Raw genomic sequence first — 22,517 nt, forward strand, 5'->3', positions numbered from 1 at the left:
AAGCAGAGGTCCTTGAAAATCAAGGCAACTGAAGCAAATGCACATCATCCGATGTTGGAAATTAACATTACATCTCAGAGGACTTTTCAGACTGAAGGATGCCAAAGACTTAGTGACAATATTCACCCCTTTTTCCATTCCTTTTACACCCAGAATGGGTGGAAATACAGTGGAAATGTATAATCATCCAGGATAAATCATAATTAGGCCCATGTCCAGGGCTGCATTATGTGGAAAGGGAGAGCATGAGAAGAGAGGTTTTAATGAGTCATAGGAGCGTGTATCCCCTTGTGACTGCACGATTTGTTTACCTGAGGGGCCAACAGAAGCTGAAGAATATATGTGAAAAACAAAGAGCTGGAGCAGAGATATTTCGTGTGTGCGGTGTCCACATTGGAGTCCTTCCTTGTGCAGTTGGACATTTCATATATAGAAAGCCCAACCTGTGGATTTGTGTTAGTCCCAGAGCAAATTTCAGAAGGCTGCAAAAGAGCCCATTCCCTGTGACGAAGGAGGGACCTGGAGGAGGGGTGGTGGCACATGCGTTCCCCAGGGGTGGCTCAAATGGAGCTGGGCCAAGTAGCACAAAGGTAGTGCAAAGGCTTTCACTGTGCCCCGAGCTCCCCTTCATTGCACAGGGCATTTCAGGGCTCTGCTTCCAAGTGGGCTATCATGTATTTAGCATTATTTAAAATTGACGGAAGGCTTTTGGTCCAGCAGGATGTGCCTGGCACAGAGCAGAGCCCCAGCATCTTCCAAGCACAGGGCAGGTGTCTGAGCCAGTCTCCTCCTTGGGATGAACAACCGCAGCATGGGCGGTGCTGGAGGACCAAGCTGCAGGACAGATCCAGCCTGAAGTCACAGAGTCCATGGTGCATCTTTGCACATCACGTGTCCCACAGCTCCCCAGGGGGTCCAGAGCAGAAAAGGTAACAACCTCCATGCTTAAAGTCCAGAAAAACTTGTGCAGCTCCATGGAAAAGATCAGGAGACACCATGAAGACCTTCAGCATCCTTGGCCAGGCAAGAGCAGGGATTTATTGTCTCAGCCTAACCACAGCCTCAAGATACAGGGAAGGGCAGGAGACCAGGGTGATACTGTCTGTGGCCATAGCATGAAACCTTTGCTCCCAGCTGGGAGCCCTTAACAACTGTTGCCACAAAGTCCTGCCTAGGAAATAACGTCATGAGACCTACGTGTCCGCCGGTGGGAAGGGACCCGGAGGCAGCCTGTTCAAGCAGGGAGGAGGAGGAGGGCAGGCTTACCTGGCTCTGCTAGGAGGAAGGCGAGGGAAGATGGTCAGGGCTTTCCTGATCTGTACCATGCTGGCTAGTGCCCGTCCTTGCATTTGCTTCCACCCAGCATCTCAGCCTGCGCAGCAGGGAATGGTAAAACCCTGCCGAAAAGGAAGGCTGATGCTCTCTCATTGTCTAATCTCTATTTTGCAGGCTCTAATCTGCTCATTTAGCAGCAGTGTGTAAAGAGCACCTGGATGATTCACTGCCTAAGTGCTGCTCTTGTGGGGCCAGTTTGCTTTAGCTGTTGTAACACTTGTTTACATCTGTGCTAGGGTAGCCTTGAGTAAGTGCGAACCTCCCACAGATGCTAATTCATATTGGTTCTCCTTTATGTTAAATATTTATGTTCTTAATATGCATGCCTAAGACAAATACTGGCAAGTAAGCCTGCAGATCAACTCCATTACAACTCAATTTTATCTCAGTGCAATTTGCACCTCAAACGAACAGGATGAGAAAACACCCTGTACTTAGAGAGCAAAACAGCCCAGCAGTTCAGCCATTAGCAGATCTATCGATTAGATGACAACAAGACCTATTGATGAGAACTTACAACGACTTTTTGTCGCTGACAGGACCCATAACCGCGTTGCAAAGGCAGGCGAGCTTTAAGCAAAACCCCACAGCAGCAAAGCAGAAAACAAACCAGGCCAAAACAAAACACCGTTAATTGCTTGTTGCGTGAAATCAAAGCCAGGCTGTGCAGAGAGCTAAACGAAAAGCATGTATCCTCGGAGCTGATCCATAGCCTGGCCGGGTTCTCGGGGAGCTGAGATAGGTGCTTGTTCCAACCCCAAATGGTGCTACTCAGGATGGGCTCATTGCTTTCAGTAAAGGCATCCTGGCTTACACCAGGTGAGCAATTTTTTAAAAAATAGGAAATCTATTAATTTTTTTTGTTTGTTTCTTACTATCCCACAGAAGAAAAGTCATCAAACATTTCTGGCCTTTAGACATAAAACTGAGGGGTGCAGGGAAGCTGCTTACCTTGCTGGAAGGTGCACGGTGTCCTCGCAGGTCTCCCTTCTCTGCCGAGCCCAGCACTTTCTCTCCTCTTTGGCGAGCTAGTTTCAAGGCACTTTTGTTTGCTGTTCTGCTACCTTGTCAGCTCGGGAACAGCAGTGTTCGGTAATTCAATCCTCTACTTAACTGCAGAGACACTCCTACTTGGAGATCACACCCATTCCCAGGCTCACGGAGGGACAAAGAGGGAGCCGGTGTGAGAGAGTTTCAACCAGCTCGCTGTTTGCATCAAATATCCGCCAGCCCTGCATTCACAGAGCAATAATGATTAAGTGCTGCTTTAATTAGAAACCTGTTTTGTCCAGATTTAAAAGGGCATGGGAGGGTTGGGTTTTTTTCCCCTTTTCTCTGTCTCTGGTGGACAAAGCGAGGCGCGGTGCTGCTCAGTGCCATGTTAACACTTGGGCCCAAGAGTCCCAGCTCTAGTCCCTGGCTCTGACTGTCCCGAATTTTGGCACAATCGGTCCAAGGGGAGAGGTGCTCGGGGCAGATAGCCTGCTCCTGCGCTCCCTGCGAGGCCGAGCTGGGTCTCCCTGTGCTGGCAGGCTGGAGCCCTGGCTGTCTGTGCAGCCCAGGGCGATGGGGAGCAGGGGTGAGGATTGCCGTCAGGATTACCAGCTGAAGCGGGGACGTAATGGAGCATTGGAGCGTGCAACCGGGCTGCCCTCCCAGGAGAAATATAATGATAAACCAGAAAACTCCCGTGAACCTGCGGTGTTTGCTGTAGCCACCTTCTGCAACAGAAAGCTGTGTATGTGGATACTCATTGCCATATCATAGCTTATCATTAAGAAAAAAATATAAGCTCGGCTGTAATATGCAGCTACCCCCTCTGAAAGCTGCCCCGATGCCACTGGCTGTGGGTGACAAACCATCTCCTCTCAGTGCCAGCTGCTTCTGCACGGCATCTGCATGGTGCTGCTCGCTGCTGGTGGAGGGGACATCCCTCGCTGGAGAGGGGTGGAGGCACCGCTTCTCACCCTGTCGTCACCAGGCAGCTCTGCCTTCGGGGGACCCAGGACAGTGTCCAGCCGGGTTTTGAATATCTCCGAGGATGGACACTCCATGACCTCTCTGGACTGAGAACCGTCCAAGTCCTTCCCTTTCGATACATTAAGCTTCTCTTGCCATTCCCTTAATTTCTTAGATTAACCCTTATTCTTAGATTAACCCTAATTTCTTAGATTAATCAAACAAAACTTGAAAATAGATATGGATCAGCTCATCAGCTAAACCAGGTATCAGAGTAGGTTTAAACCAACACAGTTTCCACAGGTCTAGTCCACTGACCCCAAGGGACCTGTAATGGGAAGAGCACCCAAAATATCCATGGCATTAGCTACAGACCAGTATACCACTAATCACAAATAGCTGCAAATCAGGGCGTGGGTTGAACCTGCTCATTCAGGCTGGGTGTGCCCATATCCGAGAAGAACATGTCAGAGATCTTAGTTTCATGGTTAAAGATGTTAAACTGACTCTTAGCAAGCAATTTATTCCTTAATGCCAGCAGGCTACAGCTCATAAAACCCGTAACAGCCTTCACCTTTCATTTTTCATTCTTTTAATTTCTGAAAAATCATACTGAGTGTCTTCCTCTGTTGCAGGGAACAGAGGAACCATGTTTTGTGTCTTCCTCCAGCCCACAGGAGACGGGGACCAGTGGCAGGACCTGCTTTTATCTTTGGCATCAACCCCAATCCCGCTGCTGGCCCAGGCATACACCAGCAGCTGTGGTGGGAGGCATTAGAAGCTGGGGCAAGGACACCTGGAGACCTCAGAGGATCGGCACCAAACTCCATCATGCTCCGCTTCCCCTTTTGCCACATGAAGTCATTATCCCCAGCACCAAGGGTTTAATTAATAGCTGCTGTGTGTCTGGGTCCTTTTCAGTGCTGATATATGCTGATGTAAACCAACCCGTCTCCATGGCTGCGGCTACATGAATTTGAGCTCTGGGATGAAGGATGTCATTCCTATACCCACAGCTCTGGTAATGCACATCAGGCTCATGCGCAGGTGATGTTTGAGCTGCCTGTCCCCGCTCCTTTCCATCACCACAGTGAAAAAGTAGTAAATAATCGTGGTGAGCTTTTAAGGAGTCCAAATCTGTAGAAATATATGTAAAACAGTTTAGAACAGTCAATGCCGAGGGAGAAGAAAATGTTTGTCATAAAACATGGGCTCATTTAGTGCTGAGGTGTAGGCGCTTTTGCTTCCTGCTAATTCTGGTCATGCCATGGGGTTATAGAGCAGAAAACATTATTTCCAAGCAGTTTAACTCAGTACTGGTGGAAAACAGAATAGCCTAACTTTCATAACTGAAACATGATCTGAGATGTTCCTGTTCCAGCTACTTTTCTCATGTGCGCGACCTGATGCACTCCTATTCTGGTCCTAAGCCTTGACTTGGTATTCCCAGAGCTCAAAGACCTTGTGGTTTAATTTTTTTTCAAGCATACAGATGGCAGATGAGGCTGTTTTCAGTGTCCCAGTGCAAGGCTAAGACACTGAAGACATTGTCACAGGCTGATGCTGGGGTACCTCAGAAACTACTGGGAGGAAGACTCTGCTGAATTGCAAAAGCAAGGTTTAGCAGTGTAATGGCCCACAGCTGCCTCAGCCTTGGCCATCCCACATGCCTGTGGACAAGGTTAACATTGTGCATGGGGAAACAGGCTCTGCCAAGGATGTATTTGCAAAATGACACGTTGCAAAGGTATTTCCACCCTGCTTTCGAGTACGGAGCTCTGGGAGGAAGAGGGAAGGGCCAAACCCTGCAGATGGGATAACACAGCAGGGGCCTCATGGTTTGGAAAAGCAAGGGAAGGAGGCGAAAAAACCCCACAAGCTGCTCAAGACACCAGTGTGAAGACCCGTTACTACTTATGTGAGGTTAAATGTCCTGACTTGTAGCAGCCAAAGCATTGCATGAATTTCTGAGAACATTTCAGGAGAGCTTTCCTTGACCCACAACCAAAGCATGTGACATTTTACTACACATTCCTCGCACAACCTTGGGCAGGCACTTCTCTGCCCTACAAAATCATCATGTCCAAATGAAAATCTACATAGTACCTCCAATAGGCAGGTGCCTACAAATCTGATAAAGGAGGATTAGGCTATAATTTACTGCTCCCCCATCTGCTGTGCTCCTGGGTATGAGGAAAAAGATGAGAAAGCAATACATATGCATATATATTGACCACAATACATGCAAGGACCTCACTTGTTGGGGCTTACAACTTGCTGAAGCAAAAGAACTCCTAAGAATTACATCTCAGCCAGCCATGGCATCTAAGCCATGAGCAAGGCAGGAACGACTGGCAGCCGTGAAGGACTGAGCACCAGCCTCAGGATTTGGCCCAGCTGCCTGCAAGGGGAGTTTTGATGCAGGAAAGTGAACACAGCATTGCTCTTTGGCCGGGCGGGCTCAGACCCGTGGAGGTCGGGGCTTCGCGTGGATGCAGTTTCGCAGGGCAGTGCTCTGTGAGCACCAGCTGACTGGGCAGCACAGACAGGTAACAGTGTGCTGGTTAATGGTTAACGGCTGCAAATGGAAATGCCTTGGGACAGGGGAAGGTGCCCGGGCACCGGGGTGAGGAGTGCTCCTGCTCTGCAGTGCCACGGTGCAAGGTTGTGCTGCACCGATGGAGACACAATCGCCTTGAGCTGTAGGGAGTCGTTGCATCCTCCTCTGGTCAGCTCATGTCAGTCAGTGGCTCTCAGCATACAGAGAAGCCTTGATCCTGCAAATGAGCCCTTTCAGCACAGCTCTTGGGCAACGCTGGGCATGGAGCTGTGCGAACGGCAGATCCCGTGCAGGCAGGAGTAGGACGGGCCAAATCCTCTTCTCCGGATTCAGAAGACAAGAGTGGCCTTGGCAAGCCAAGGACACAAGGGTAAATGCTGATTTCGGGCAGGACTAGCTTTGGCAAGAGCTGTAGCGATGCAGTTCGCCTTCCTGGAGCCAACAGCTTGCAGCAGGTTAAGACAGGAGCAATCTCTATGGCACAGGGGTTACAACAATGAGGCAGAAGAAATCTGTACCTGTTGCTCCAACTTATTGTTTGGCAATCTTAGTGCAAAAGCCATTTTAAGCCAGCTGTGCTGGGCTGTGAATTGGGGATATGTGGCTCATGTTCCTCAGGCTTATGGGAAAAAGTACCCCCCTGCAAAAGAAAAGGAGAGAGGGCCAGAGATGATAACATCTTGTAGAATGACAGCAAAGTCTTCCAGGGCTTCTGGTCAGTCTTCAACCCCTCTTGTACGTCCTAAAATGTCTATAACTCATCCTTGAAGGTGGGAGGCACAACTCTCACTCTCTACTAGCAAGGAGAAATACCTCAGTGAATGTAACTGCACTGGTGATAATGATGGGATATAACAACAGTGATGGAAATGGCCATTCCGTGCCAGACCTCCCTTGGTCTTTCTGCATGAGCTCTGACTGCTGCTGAAGGCTTTGCAGAGTGACGTACTGCAGCGTGTTTTCTTTTCCAAAATTACATTTGGGGGAATGCAGAGGAAAACCCTTGGGGAGGGTGTTTCTTCCAGACTCCCGCTGGTGAACGACTCCTGCCTCGGAGCAAAAGAGCTAAGAGCTACCATCACCTTTCAGGAGGTTAATCTGCAACTCTCCCAGGCACAAGGTCAGCTGGGGAGGTGGCAATCTCTGGGGGAGGCTGGCCGTGCCTGTGTGCACTGCGGGCGTGGGTACCGCTGCACTTCTCTCCGTTTGCTGTCGTGCCCCGCTGCCAAGAATTAGCAGGTGCACTGAGAAAACAGGATAGCAGAGGTGGGACCATGACGTGGCATGGGCAAACAGCAGCCCTGGCTGCCTTCCAGACAGAGGAGGAATGCAGCACAGGGGCCCCAGTTCGGATCCACATGTATTCAGACCGTTGTGTTATCTGGGGAGACTTCCAGAAGGACCCGAGTCCTCCAGACCCATCACCCCAAGGTCACCATCAAACCCTACTGGTAACGCTGATGCCAGAGTTTGGGCACCTGTTGTTCTTCGGATTATTGGCTGACTATCTGCTAGGATGAATGAGGTTTGTGCTAGAAAAGCTTAGATTTGCTGCTACTTCAGAAAATCAGCCTGCTTTTCCAGGATGCCAAAAAGCTTTAGGGAAGTACTTGGTGGCGATGAAGACTCAGCAGGACTTGGCCCTTTAGGTAAAGAGATGGGGAGTCTGATGGGGTGAGCTTTAAGGCAACGTGGTGGACTTCACAGAGTCTAACCATGGGGGAACGACATGCAGGAAAACAAAACTATTGTGTTTCTGTTCCTGAGTGTTTTTCTCATTGTTACATAAACCACAACCAGCTGAGCTGAGGATCCAGACTATCAGCTGCTGATTACTGTTATTAAATTACAGTCTTCTACAGATCTTAAATCCTGATTCAGCCCTTTGCAAAGCAAATGTAGATGACTTACAGACTTAATCTCAGGGTAAGGCATTGTGGGAGCCTTGGACCGAGATGGTTACCTGTCTCATGTCTGTCTTAAGATGGTAGCAGGGATTATCAGCTGCTGTTACAGGGATGATACCAGGGAGATGGATAAGGTTTCCCAACCAGTATCACTGCAGGAACTGGGTAGTAAAGACAAGAACAAACCCAGATCACCCAAGCACCAGCCTGGCAACTCAGTAATGAAGACCAACCTCCTCCTGAGCATCCCATCGCCACCCTGCCCTCAGTCCCCAGCCACGGTGTGGGGCAGATGTTTCCCCCAGGTAGGGCAGCACGTCTGCCTCGAAGAGGAAGACAACGAGGAGAGGAAGACAAAAAGCACAGAGGATCAGTAAAAACAAACATCCCTACAAACGGGGCGGTTTTGCAAATCGCTGTACGGATAGTTTAGGAGTTTCACAAAACCTCAGGGGCTCTCTCTCAGCCCTAATGAAAACCTTATGAAACCCAGCAAATTCCAGCACGCTTTAGTCAGGGTCATCAAGCAGAGCCTCTGCGATTTCCAGCGTCAGCTGAATCCGGCAGAAAGGAGACATTTCGCAGCAAAGGCTGCGCAGGCAGGGGAGGCTCGGCTGCGCCGGCACTGGTTAATGGGTGTGTGAGCCTGGCAAAGGTTATCCCACGGCAGCCCTTGGGCGGCGGAGGAGTAACTCGCTTGTGCCGTGGCGGTGACACCCCCTGAGGTCCAGGCTCCTTGGGACTGTCCTTTCATGGGAATCACACCGCGAACAAAGCGAGATGAGGGATTAATATCTTATTTTCATGTGGGAGCTCAAGGGAGTGGAGGTTATTTATGCTTCTTTGGACAAGTTTACATGGGAAGTCTGCGCAAGAACCAGAAAGTCAACTCAGGTCCCTAACAGCTCACCCCCACCCTGAAGGAGACGTGACCCAGGTTTCTCTCCTGTAGGGTGCAAGGCTGGTCCTTTAGCACTCGGTGAAACCGAGTGGTCCCAATGGTTTTAATGAGGGTTAGGATCACTGGATACTGAAAGGCGTAGTTGCAGGACACGCTGGCTTTAGTGACAAAGGCTGCTGGAGCTCTCACCCTCACTATTTATTTAATTTTAGCATTCGGGCAGACCAGCAGTTTTCACAACTGTAGGAAAACTGATTGCTCATGTTGGTGACCATACCCGAGAGCCCACAAAATAACTCCACCCTCCCTTGCAAACTTAATTTTTAACCTGTCTCATTTCAGTGACCCGGCTGTATGCGCGACTACACAAAGTCACTCTCTGCTAAGGGCTGGGGTGGGGGATGAAGTCCTGAAGCCCTGCCCTGCTGCCACCGCACACCAGCCTCTCCCACGAAATTAGTGTCATAGCAGCTGCCAGTCTGTGGTGCCCAGACGTCCATGTACCATGTCAGATGGGAATTGTGTCCTGGGAGAGGATCTGGATTTTTCTTGGGGACTTCTGGGGTTTGTTCCCCAAGTCTTTCCCTGAAACAGAGTAAAAATTTCCCCAGGACAGTTAGTCTGGTAGCTGAGCTGAGTTTACCAACTCCTGTTGTTCGCATCTGCTAAACAGAGCTAATGAATTTCAAATCTTAGGAGGCGAAGGGGTGCGAGGACAAATCATGCAAGCCACTGAGCCCCAGCACCTGCAGGCAGAGCCAAGATCATGGCTACAGGACTCGGGTACAGCCGGTAGCCGGGGCTGGGGCCAGCCCAGCGGTGAGCTATTGTTTGCAGGAATGCAGCCCTTCCTGTGCCAACCAGGAAGGAGCAAGAAAAATCAATCACCCTAAAGGCTGATAAATTGTCATCCTGCTACATGTTGCCCCTCCCTGTTTTTCACGGTCCCCAAAGGGCGCAGAGTACTGTCTACACCTGACATGCGTGCTTGGTCCATTACCCCCACACATCAGACGTTGGTCACATCACGCTGCTGGAAGGAGCTCCAGTGCCGCTGCCGTGATCATGAGAAGGGCACCGATACTCATCACAGCCTTGGTTCAGCTGATGAACGAAGATCAGGCACTTTGCTGGGTGCTGTACGCACTTCCCCATGTGGCCTACGGCCTTCTGCACGTCATCTCCACCCACTTCTTGTAGACCAGCCCAAGGATCACCCATAGGAGATCACATGTAGGGTGGGCTGGATCGGGTTGGGTTAACTAGGACCCATAGATCTTATCTGAGAATGGAAGATGAAGGGCTATTTGAGGGAAACAACTTGGGTTTTTGTTATTACAGATATTTCAATGACTGAAGAATTCATGCAGCCACTTTTTAGGCAACATCACAGTCTAGAGAGTTAAGTTGCCTTGTCAGAAATGATCTTCAGAAAGTCAAAGCCAGAGCTGAAACCCAGGTCTCTTGTATCCCCTGTACTACCCACTGGGCCATACATCCTACCATGTTGCATTTGGACCTAAAAAGCCAGCTACAAGTCTGGGTGCCAACAAGCAATGGTGGCCGCCATCCGCCATCCCCCAGCTGCCATCAAGCTCTGCATGAGAGGCTGGTGAGGAACGGTGGTGCTCCCCAGAATCCTCTCATTTTCAGGAAAAACCTTGCTCTGAGGCTGACACACCCAATTCCTCCCAAGAGCCTTTTGGTGGTTAGTCAGTGCAAACACCGGAGCCGCCTGCTGTTAATGGGTCAGAGCAATGACACCAGCGAGCAGCTCACGTGAGCCAAGAGCCTTTTCCCAGGCAGTTCTGGTTACCGTGTTTGAATACTAAACAAGAAACCCGCGTTACTTCTGTGTGGGATGGGACTCTTTCTAATACAAGTGAGAGGTCGTGCTTGGGGCGTCCTTGTGCCACTCCCCAGCGGAAAGTGGCCAGTTCAGTGTTTCTCCTTCTTACGTTTCCTGGCTTTCCTGAGCAGCAGCCCACATAAATAGCCCATCCTGCAAAGGGCAGTATTATCTTAGCAATTTTTGGCCCGAAGGGAAACCATCAGAAGTCACAGAACTGCCTCCCTTACGCCCAGGGCTTGGCATGTTTGGATTACACATACTATCCAACGGAGCGAATGGACACCAGCTCTATCTGTAGGCATCCGCACAACGCAACGAGCAATTTCAATTCTTACCAAAACTGCTTGGGGACAGACGATAACGAGATGCCAGGGACATCGCCGCACACGTGATGGCATCAACGTGCACTCACACAGGGGTGTTCTGGCCGTGTTTGCACAGGTTTTGCCCCGCCTGGAGTCAGAAGCATCACTGCCTTTGCAAACAGGGAGGAGGAGGAGGAGGGTGATACTGAGGCTCACCAGCCTCTGGAGGAGGAAGGGGCAGGGCACTCGCACCCGGAGCATGAAGTGAGTCCTGGCCCTTGCGGCAGATCTGTTGCACCCGTCTTCGGTTTTAGGATGTTTTCTCTCCCCCGCAAGGATCTGGATGAGACCAGGACTTGACTCCTCTTTGCTCAAGGATTTACTGGTGAGGACTTTTCCAGACCACATTCCTTCCGCAGAGAAATCCAGCTTCAGAAGAGCGTTTTGGGAGAGGACCGCAAACGATGCCTCCAGGGTTGCATTCCTGGGCTGGTGGATGAATCATTTTCCAGACCCACAAGGGAAAAGCCCATTTCTAACGAACTGAAGGCCAGGAACCGGTCGAGGGAGGGGATTTGAACAGGATGGACTGGTTTCCAAGTTTCAGGCAGCGTGAGTGAAGCCGAAGGAGAGCAGCTAACACCGAGCAATGTGCGTGTTTGCACATCTCTGCACATCTCAGCTGCAGTCTTTGCTTCCTCGGCGGGCGGCTGGGTGCAGCACGGGGATTGCTGCCCGCATAACCTGCCTGGGGAGCGAAGGACCTGCCATTTTAAAAGGACTGCACTTTGCATGTAGAAAGCGCATGGTCCACGGTTGGTTTTTTTGCATGAGAGACTGACAAATTAGAGATTTCACAAGAACATTTTCCACTTTACCCAGAAAGTGACAATTATTCAACAAAAACCCACACCCCAGCTCTCAGCCATTTCAGCCAAACTCCAAAATGCTTCAAATCTCCGATGACGCAGGCTTGAAGCTATTTCCTTACATCCCCTTTCTCGTCTCCTACACCAGCCTTCCCAGCTGGATTACACTTCTCAAAGGCTCCTCTAACACTGCTTCACCGGGGTGCTTTGCACCTCACGCTCCCTGAAAGCAAAGCAGCATCGGATAAGCCTCCTGCCTGGCCACTGGGAGCTTTCACAACACTTGCTTTTGAAGATGAGTCCAGATGCATTCATGCCAGAAAATCCCAGCTGCAGATGCGTACCTACAGAAATGCGCGGTGCCTTGTGGTCCCAGAGACTCCGGGGTGGTCAAGGGAAAGAAGCATCACCTGCAGCACGGTGATGGTGGCAGGGTGCATGCTATGTTTGTGCAGATGAGGGGTGTCCCCACTTACACCAGGGAAATACGAAGCATTAAAGATCCTCAAGAGGCCACGCAGCTCATGCACGGCCACATTTGGAGTCTGCAGACTCGTATGCTGACAGAGTCTGGTGGCTGGATTTGTTCTTCAATTCCTCCACTAAAAGAAGTTCGCAGATCCTCCAGGTATCCTGCCTCAGCGTTCGTATTAGAATAGAATAGAATATTTCAGTTGGAAGGGACCTACAATGATCATCTAGTCCAACTGCATCATGTGCCCTTATAGCTAGGATGTAGCTGCATGGTAGTCCTAATACATTGCTGAAATCTTCTTTTTTTGTTGTTGCAAAAGAAGCTGTCTTCTAGACATGACACAAATTTGACATCCTGCTGAAAACCAGGCATTTATGCTGACAGCTGACCTTCTCTCTCCTCTTGATGAACCTCTCTGTGTGCTGCTTTTCTACGGGCCATCCTTTCCGTACTCTACCTTCTGTGCCTCTGCCAGCCCACTTTAATTTTTGCCTTAGAGTGCACTGGCACTGACCACAGCTCCGATCGAAGTCTCTCTGGCAAACAGTAGAGCAGCAGCAATTATTTCCCAGATTTTACATAACTCTCCTTCTGAATATATTCCTTGAATGAGACTTTTTTTTTTTTTGGCAACGGTTTGTTTTTTTAAACTTGTGGTTGTTTTTTCTTCAGAAGCGTGGGGTAAGTGATCCAGAATTTGTCATCCACCACATCTCGCTCTCTTTCTGCAGCATTGCTCCCTACAATGCAGTCTTCTGGTCTCTATTCATATATTTGATCTGCTTGGATTTATCACGCAGGGAGATCTCCCTGCTCACATCTCTAATTTTAATTATCATGGGGAAAACTCACCTCTACTCCTCATGGTGTTTCCACTGCAGATCACTTCTCCATGGCTTCAGAGACCCATCACCTACTCCGCTTCCCCGGTTTGGCTGGGAGACCATCAGTCAGGTGTGACTGTATCCACAGCCCCATTGACAACAACGTAATTTTGCATGGAGCTTCCCTAAAATAACAGTGGTGTTTAAAATAGCGACCCTCTTTTACCTTCCTCTAGCACGATAATTCGATTCATTCAAGACAGTAACCAAAACCATGCAGGAAAGGGTTCTCCCTGGGGGAAACTGCATTAAGAAATGATCTTTGGAAAGCTCCCCCAAGCCCACCGAGCTTAAGTAGATGACTTTGAGACAGGAGAGTTTATTTCTTTCCATGGGGCTTTGGGCATGACTAAAGCAATTTCTGCTCAAATTTCCTGTAAGCAATGAGGTTTGGATCAGGCGAGGGGAGCTGAAGGATGAGCAAAGCTATGTTACATACCTCTGGACAGGCAACTAATGGAGACAAACATCGCCTGGAGCAGATAACAGCAGAGAAAACACCAACCTCAAGATACGACTTTTTGGCCATTACCACCCAATGACTTGGGCTGACCTGCGATGAGGGAGGCTTCTTCCATGACAGTTTTTCCCAGCAAAAAGCGTCTGACGTTATTTTTCCTGATCTTGCATGATTTCCAACTCAGACAGCGAGCGTGTTGTTGAAGTGCTTTGAAGTTGCTGCCTTTGTTGTAGATCTGAAGGCAGCTCCGGTACCTGAGATCTTACATTTCCCATCCTCCCACCTACATTAGCCTGATAAAGCCCTTCTCCCCTCCTACCTTGACACTGTGCATTTTTAAATAGAGCATCAGGATAAGCTCTGAACAGACCTTTAGGAAAACAGGACTGTGCCTTCACACAATTTATAGGCTTGGATTGGGACCGTTTAGAAATCACCATCTCTCTCTGCTTCTTTTCCTTGAATAGTGGTTTAGGGCAGCTGCAACTTAAAATTGAATGTTCAGAGGCCAAACAGAGCTCATTGGTACTGTAGCAGCCTTTGTTTTCCCATATCTGTGTTTTTTTCATTACAGTAGTGCAGCTTATTTATAACAGCCCTTAGACCAGCTCTCGAGGCTGTTAGCAGATAAAAGTAATTAGGCTATAGTTGCTGCTCATTTAAGGAAAAAATGGGAAATAATAATCACAGAACTGTTTTGAACTTTGAAAATGCCATTAAAAAATCTGACATTTTTTCATGGCTCTACAGTTGGCCATAAAACAGGAGAGGTGAGCAGAAAGTGCATAGGACTTTGCGGTTTGTTTTGATAAGAGACTGGCATTTAAAAAAGCAACTCAGAGCACTTCCACCCGGCTCTAATTGCTGTCGTTACAGAAGAACCAGCTCTCCAGAGCATGGAGTACAGCAGTGGGAGGTCACAGCACAGAGAATCCTGCTCCGCGTCACACCTTTCCTGGCAGAGTTCTCTCAGCAGTGCCATGGCAGGCAGGATCTCTTCTCCTACAGTGAAACCTCTGATGTCCCAGACCAAAGCTAGAAGTCTCCAGGAGCAAACACGCATTCCCCCTCCCCCAAAATGACCCGCTGGAGCTCACCTCGCACTTGTTAGTCCTCTCCTCTTGCAGGAGAGACGCTTCCCTACAGCAACTTTCTCCTTAACTATCGTATTGCATCAAGATTGCCCCTCACTACAAGAGAGACATTGAGGGGCTGGAGCGTGTCCAGAGAAGGGCAACGGAGCTGGTGAAGGGTCTGGAGCACAAGGCTGATGGGGAGCAGCTGAGGGACCTGGGGTTGTTCAGCCTGGAGAAAAGGAGGCTGAGGGGAGACCTCATCGCTCTCTACAGCTACCTGAAAGGAGGGTGTAGTGAGGTGGGGGTCGGTCTCTTCTCCCAGGTAACAAGCGATAGGACAAGAGGAAATGGCCTCAAGTTGCGCCAGGGGAGGTTTAGACTGGTTATTAGGAAATTTTACTTCACTGAAAGGGTTATCAAGTATTGGAACAGGCTGCCCAGGGAAGTGGTTGAGTCACCATCCCTGGAGGTATTTAAAAGATGTGTAGATGAGGTGCTTAGGGCCATGGTGTAGTGGTGGGCTTGGCAGTGTTAGGTTTACAGTTGGACTCGATGATCTTAAAGGTCTTTTCCAACCTATACGATTCTGTGAAGATTCTTTTATAAGCTACAGCTGAGGCTCAATCATGACCCGGGGTTGCTCCAGACATTGCGCTGCTGTTCCAGATTTCCAGCTTCTGCTGAAAATAATTCATCAAGAGCAAGCCCCTACCATGAGGCAAGAGATGGGAGGGTTGTAAAGCCTGGTGGACGGGCTACCTCGAGGTGGTGTGCTGCATCTGGTGTCAATACCTGTGGGGAAGCAGAGACAGGAGATGGTTTGTGATTTTATACCAGGATGGTTTGTGATTTTATACCATTCTTACGCAAAGAATTTATTTTGATCAGTGAACCCAAGGTGTTCTAGCGCATGGCTGTTACATGAGCAGAGCCTGGGTAACTCAGACTTAGATCCAAACTAACGCTGATGCAATGGTAGGATATAGAGACACAAGCAAGATTAGGCTTTTAAGAATACTCTTCCCTTTTGACTTAAGTCCTTCAGCTTTACCAAGGCATAGGCCACTGCATTGGATGTGGTTTCTTGTATCATATCAAATTCATTATTTTAAAAACATAGCAAGAAAGCATCAGAGCTGACAACCTGTTATGAAGAAGAAGTTAAAAGAAGAACTTGATTTTCTGTAAAGTTGTAATTTAGAAAATCTAAAGCAGCCAGAAAAACTGGTTCCTTTTGCTGCCTGTAGCAGACTCGCCGCAGGCAGATGAAAAGCATTTCTCCCCCAGCTCCTAAAGCATGGATTTTCAGGACTGCCAGGGTGATATGGAATCAAATACGACAACGCTGCAGCCTTTACACGAGATATAAGAAAATATATTATTTGTGGATTTTTTTTTACCCCTCGGACAATGGGAACTTGGATAATTTCCTTCCTTTCCATCAGAGTGAAGGTGAGAAGTGCCTGTGCCCCAACAGCATCCAAGCAACTGAAATGATTCAAGGTGAAACAGGATCTTAGAGAGATCAGAGCCACATTTAACATCAGGTCATTAACTGGAGCCTGACCTTTTCCCTGGCACACAGTGTATCTCTGTAAAGGTTGGGAGACACCTCTCAAGGAATTTTTCTCCATTTAATTTAAATTCTCCATATTGGCTGGGTTATGTTAATCAAGTGGCACCGTCATTCTGCATCTCATGGGGAATATGTATTCGCAGATAATCTGATTTTTGGAGCACAGAGGTTGTCTTTGTCTTGCTAACAGAGATGCAGGCGTTACTTGCAGTGGCCTCCCCTGACACCCAGTACCCCCAGGGCCCCGTGCGGCTGGAGGCTGCCCGAGACGGGCAAAGCTGTCACCTAGAAAAGCCAGGAATTGGGCCCAGGCAAGGATCCCAGCCTGGGACTTAACTTTCAAGGCAGCCTCCCCCTCACCACGGGAAGGCAGGAAAACCTGCGGTGCTTATTTAAATCCACAAGAACGACCTTTTTCACTCTTTGTGAGAGCAGCTTATACTAATAAACATACCGATTCGAGGCTAGAGCCGCATCTTGTCAAAATATTTGGATGGTTGTAAGAGGATGAATTAACCTTCAGGTTAAACACAAGCGATTCACCCCACAGCGCATCATGTTTCCCGGTGAAGCCAGACTGGGTTTGCTTCTCCCACACGCATCTGGAAACACCCATCAGCATCTCTCGGCCCCATGTTGTCTCATCAGTGAACGCTCATCTTCCCTTCTAGTAACACTGTTTCTCTAATCAAGTGGCAATATGGGCAAAATAAAAATATTCTGACTGAATGAGAAGAGTGGTTTCACTCCCCAGAATTAACAAGGAGCAGGATTGCAAGGGGTTTAGCTTGACCTCCAATCCAGATGTTTTGCACTTGGAGAAGTAAAACCCCAAGTAAGCTTCGAGAACCTCAGGGAAATCTGTTCATTCCTCTAAAAGAAAGGGCAAAAGAGGGGGGAACAACTGAGCCAGAAGCAAATAGCGTGTCCAAGGTAAGCTGGAGTTCGTAGTAGAGCTGGGGGTGATACACTGGTTGGATGAATCCTCATCGGCTGCTGGAGCCGCAGAGCCCTCCTCCTTTGCCAGGACAGGTGGCCACCCCATTCCCAGAGACAGCCAGGCAGGAGGTGGAAGAAGATGGTGGGAATCGTAGAATCAAAGAACAGCCCAGGTTGGAAGGGATCTTGAAAGATCATCTGGTCCAACCTTTCGTGGGAAGGGGAGCCTAGATGAGGTTATCTAGCACCCTGTCCAGTCGCATCTTGAAAACCTCCAGCGACGGGGACTCCACCACCTCCCTGGGGAGGTTGTTCCCGTGACTGACTGTTCTCACTGTAAAAAATTTCTCTCTTATGTCAAGATAAAACCTCTCTCAGTGCAACTTGTACCCGTTCCCCCTTGTCTTCTCCATGACTTGTTGCGAAGAGAGCCTCCATACTCTTTGTAGCGACCTTATAAGTACTGGAATGCTGTGATGAGGTCCACCCTGAACCTTCTCTTCTCCAGGCAGAAGAGACCTAACTCCTTCAGTCTTTCCTCATAGGGTACGTTCTTCCAGGTGGGAAGGAGCACGCAACTGAAAACGCAATGAGAGCAAAAAGCTAAGGCTGCAAGGCGGGCTCACGGGTTGCAAAACCACCTTCTCGCAGCACATGAGCGTGTTGGGCACATGGAACCAGATGATGCACTGACGGGGAGATGCGGCCCTGCAAGCGTGGTCCATTCCCTGGCAGATGCTGCATTTCTGGCCCAGCCTCAAACCCTCTCCTCGCCCGGCTGCCGTCCCCCCTCGCCCCCGCGCGCTGGCTCAGGTCTCGGCCGCGCCGCGGGCATCGCGCACGGCTCAGTGCACACGTGCCGGCGGGGAAGCGGAAGAGGCGCAGGGAGCGATGCCTTGTTACGCACCTGCCAGCTTGGCACCGGATTTCTTTCTTCTTTTTTTCCCCCCCTCCTGGAGACTTAACATTTGTCCACAGCTCTCGTGATGTACTTCAGCCAAATCCCGAACAATTTAAAATGTTGTTGCTTTAAAAAGAAAAAAAAAAAAGAAAAAGGTTAGCAGCAAAGCTTTGGGAGGAAAAAAAGGTTTATCACGCTAGGGAAGGTGTAACAACTCAACTATTTGAGAAGTATCCATTTCTCTCTTTATTTTTCATGCGCTGATTGTATGATTCTGCATTTTCATGGAAGAAAAAAATAAACAGTAACTAAAATTATCATGAATACTTACTGCCCTCTATTCAGTTGTGGAGACACCTGTTCCTTTTGCAAAGGAAACTCAACATTCATTGGGCCAATGAAGAAATTGCCTCTGAAATACCAAGAGATTTTTAACTGAAGGAAGACATGGACCTGTGGAGTGCAACCCTGGCAGGAGATTCAGATACCAAAGTTGTGGTGATGCTTTTACTTGAGATTGTCTTTTAAATTTCCTTTACGGTGCCTTTAAAAGCCAACGCTGCACAGCTGCACCATCTCGTGGTGTGACCAAGCCCTGCATGGCCCAAGCCTTTAAAACCCTCTTCCTTTTCATAAGACTTTGATCACGGATGTATAAAAGCCAAGTGTTCCCACCACCAGGCCATGCCGCAGCTTGGCCCACCGCAGTCCAGATCCGCAAAGTCACCCTGGATCTCCCCCAGCTCCCGTCCCGTCTGCCTGCTCATCCTCCTCTCCGCATGCAGTAGTCCCACCATTTTCTGACCACGACCATCATCATCCCAAATATTTGTTCCCATCCCTCCAGTTATTATTTCAAAATCTATTCAGCAGATTAGAGGTCAGGCCAGTGAAGTATTACTCATCTGAACCTGCCTTAACTGAATTACTAAGATGCGTTACAGAGGACTCCGATGAGATCAAGGCTCCACTCACTATTTAGAGAAAGTATTGGAAGATTAAGGGTCACAGAGCTACATAGCCCCCTGATGCAGAGCCAAGGGCAGGACCTCAAATGCTCAGTCTCAGCCCTACTCTTAACACAGGACATGGCCCTACTAAGCTAGAAATGGGCTCAGGTCTTGACAAAAATCTTCCTCTCTTCTCCTCATAAATGCATTTGCTCAGGAAGGAACAAAATGGCCCAAGACACCAGATGTTATGCCTCAAAATTTCAGGTGCTTAAAAACACACATAAATTTTACGTGTATCTACGGTTCTCAACCTCTCACTGTATGGCATGTAGTAACCAGGTCATTAGGTATAGATTATAAAAAAATTCTAAAAATATTTATGAAATTATTTTCCTATTAAAAAGACACATGAAAATATGGCAGACTTTCATATTTCTGTGGGTTAATCTGCTAGCACGTGCTTAATTTACACCAAACTTCTTCAGCATGATACTTACTTCCATGCTACCGTCTGAAGACCTAACTCAAGAGACATGTGCCAGACGAAAAGCAGCTTCACATGGTCACCTTGAACCAATTCAAGTAAAAGGTAGCTCCCCCAATTCCCTCCATTTTGCTTAGGGTATAAATGCTGTTTGACTGCAGACTGGTCATCGCTGGTTAACCCAAGGCCAGCATCAGGTCACCTGCTCAAAATCACCACTGATGGATGTACTCGCCACAGGCATTTCCAAGTGCTCCCAGATGCCACTGTAGCCTGGAAGAAAAGGCAGTGACATGCCTCCTGATCTGCACTCAGGGCAGCCCTTCGCTGTCCAAACCTAGGGCAGCCAGGTGAGGAATTCACCTTCTGCTTCATGAGGTGCCCTTGAACACAGTATGAGGGATGCTGCATGCAGGAACTCAACGCGGGTTGTATGGGAAACCCCAGTAGTCTGCATCACCCGTCTTCTCCCAGCACCTCATCCCCACCCCATAATCCAGGAGATCTTGCTTCCTTCTCATCTCCAGCTTATGTACAGGCTTCAGCAGCTTTGGAAGCAGCAAGATTGTTTAATTCAAATCTCAGCAGGTTAACAAAGAAAGAATGGGAACTGAACCTACCTGCCAAATATGCTGCTAGAGGAAGAAGCCCTTGATGCTTAGCAGTCAAGGCTTTAATCTTTATTAAAGCCCAGCAAGGCCAAAGAGTTGGGACAGGAATGGAATGAGGAGAACTTTCTGCCCCCTAATTCTATAAAGTTTTTGCTCCCCCCCCCCAGTACTTCCCCCAAGGAGAACAGCATATGGAAGGGAGAGGGGCATTTCTGGGGGCGGACCTCAACTATATGCATTACCAGACATGAAGAGGATGAAAAAAATAATACAGTTTATTGTCAAACTGAATCAAAGCATGGAAAAAAAAAAATCACAAAGTTACACTGTAAAGAAATTTGGTTTTCATCACAAAAGCTCATTAAAATCTGACAAAGAAAACAACCCATTGTCAAGCCAGTAACTCCTCCAACAACCCTCAGACTCTTCGAGTGCAACATTTATTGAAATGCTGGGAATTCATAGGTGGCATACATTGCATTTGGATGAACAAAATTATCAACCCCCGCGATCGGCAAGAACAGTGGTTCTCAGAGGGGGTGACATGTTTCTGGCTTAACGGTGACTCCTCTGTTCGCCTTCAAGTAGCAACAGCCTTGTCCTAGCCGGAGTCCAGCCTGAGACGATGGCTAAGGCCGACGGGGGCCAGCTGCGTTTCGTTTCTTTGTCCAGCATTTTCCTGCAATTTACATCCTGATCGGATGTGTCTACATCACTAAATTAAAAGGCGGTTGCAAAATTAAACGATGCCAGTCGCACAGAGAAGAGCAGTGGGAGGTACGATTGCAGCACAGGGTCCGCCAAGGTCCGGGGGATACAGCCAAGCTGACACAGCCATCACCTCAAAAATGCAGTTTGTTGCCGATTTAAGCAATGACCAAATCTAACCTTTTTAAATTGCTGTTTGGGAAGGTGTGTAATTGCAGATGCAGACCTACTCTCTATCAAGTCCAAGATGTTAGTCTATGTCCTGTGCTTCAGAAACGCTGATTAACGTGGCATTAGGCAATTACAGGACAACCTGCTCCTCAGCACAGCTCCCTTCGAAACAGCACTTGAGAAGGCTTTAAACAAAACACGCCTGGAAGCTTTTCAAGTTTGAGTTTGCCAACCTGCCAAAACCAATATATTACCCAAAGATCATTTATTTTTCCAGTAGCTCCCCAGCAGAACCAACAGAGGAGTCCAGGAGAACTTTGCCTGGTCTCCTGCCAGCATAGCTGGGTTGGTAGGAAAGTCTGGATGGCGAAGGTCGCTTGCCAGGAAAACTGCTGGAGATTGCAGGATCCCCTGGAGCTGCAGCCCACCTGGAAGAGCCCTATCCCATCTTGCAGGGAATTTCAGAGCAGTTGGCTTTCCTTCTGAGTCAGAACACAATAAAAAGGGAAAAAAAAATATTGGAAAGCATATATGTATATAGACTATGGTGTATTCAGTTTTGAAACACTTTCAATCAGCTAGGATAGAACAACAGTATCTTTCTCACCACTATAAATGAGCTGTTTTATGAATTTTGAAATACTTGTTTTACTGAGTGAAAGGCATCTTTATCCTAAGTAGCAGCTACAGAGATTGGTAAAACTAAAAAAAAAAACCCCAAACAAAAAACCGAAAACAAAAACAAAAAAAACCCTAAAAAAATCAAAACCCCAACCCACCAGTACAAAGTAAAGGCAGTCTAGGTCATTCCAACCGATCACAGGAATAACTAAAAAATATTTTTAATTGCAACTAATGTGCTATCTTCAGCCAGCTGCTTATTCTAACAGGCCTGAGGTTTTCTGCTCATAAAGCATTAATAATATGTGCCTTTTCCTAGAAAGGAAAGCTCTGCCTAAGTCTTACTGTGTCAGATAAAAAGTCTCAAAATAGACTTTCCAACCAAATAAAGTGTTTTATTCAGATATTCATTTGGATATGGCAGTGATGTTAAGAACAGCTATTCAAGTAGCTGAAGTAAGCCCTTCAAAAGAAGTCACACAGCTTTGAGACTTGAACAAATTATTGTATGATCTCATCCAAGAGATCTAAATAGCTGGAACATTTGCCAGAGTCACCACCAATTTATTTAGCAGAGTTCATCAGTAGTTCATCAGCTCTGTTTGCACAAGCAGGTGCCAGGGCAGTCAATAAGGAGTCCTATACATGACTTACAAAGAGGAGAGGGGGAGGAGAGTGGAACAGAGATGGGTGATTTTGCTCTCTAACACGGATGTGCATGAGCAGGAATAAAGTCCCTGTCAAATTAGGGCAGTGACTATTACTGAGGGAGAAGTGCAGAAATTCTTTTTCCCAGAGAAGTATTACATGCACAAGTAACTATATTGTTAAAATTTTTTATTTGTGACAGTAAAGAAACCATTCAATACCTGATTGACAACACTTCTCTCTCCTGAAAACACTCATATGGTATCTGTAGTGTTTCTCAAGTATCGCTGGATTGTTCATTGCATTAAAGTGTAAACAGCTC

General features: G+C 48.0%; 1 protein-coding gene across 9 annotated transcripts in view; it reads right to left on the minus strand.

Moving 5' to 3' along the window:
• Positions 1–18,005: 18,005 nt before the first annotated feature.
• The window catches only part of CTDSPL (CTD small phosphatase like), an 87,901-nt gene continuing 83,389 nt past the window's right edge, over positions 18,006–22,517 (minus strand). For 6 of the 9 annotated variants that reach the window (XM_072854804.1, XM_072854801.1, XM_072854805.1 and 3 more), the window contains 2 exons: positions 22,417–22,514; positions 20,336–21,408 (listed from right to left, as the gene is read on the minus strand). In XM_072854804.1, coding sequence (XP_072710905.1) covers positions 21,188–21,408; positions 22,417–22,514 — 319 coding nt within the window. In that variant the 3' untranslated portion in view covers positions 20,336–21,187. Of the gene's footprint in view, positions 18,126–20,335; positions 21,409–22,416; positions 22,515–22,517 lie in introns of those variants that run through there. The other 3 variants (XM_072854802.1, XM_072854812.1, XM_072854813.1) reach the window with 3 other exon arrangements.

The sequence above is a fragment of the Ciconia boyciana genome, chromosome 2, assembly GCF_034638445.1.
Source record: "Ciconia boyciana chromosome 2, ASM3463844v1, whole genome shotgun sequence".
NCBI lineage: Eukaryota > Metazoa > Chordata > Aves > Ciconiiformes > Ciconiidae > Ciconia > Ciconia boyciana.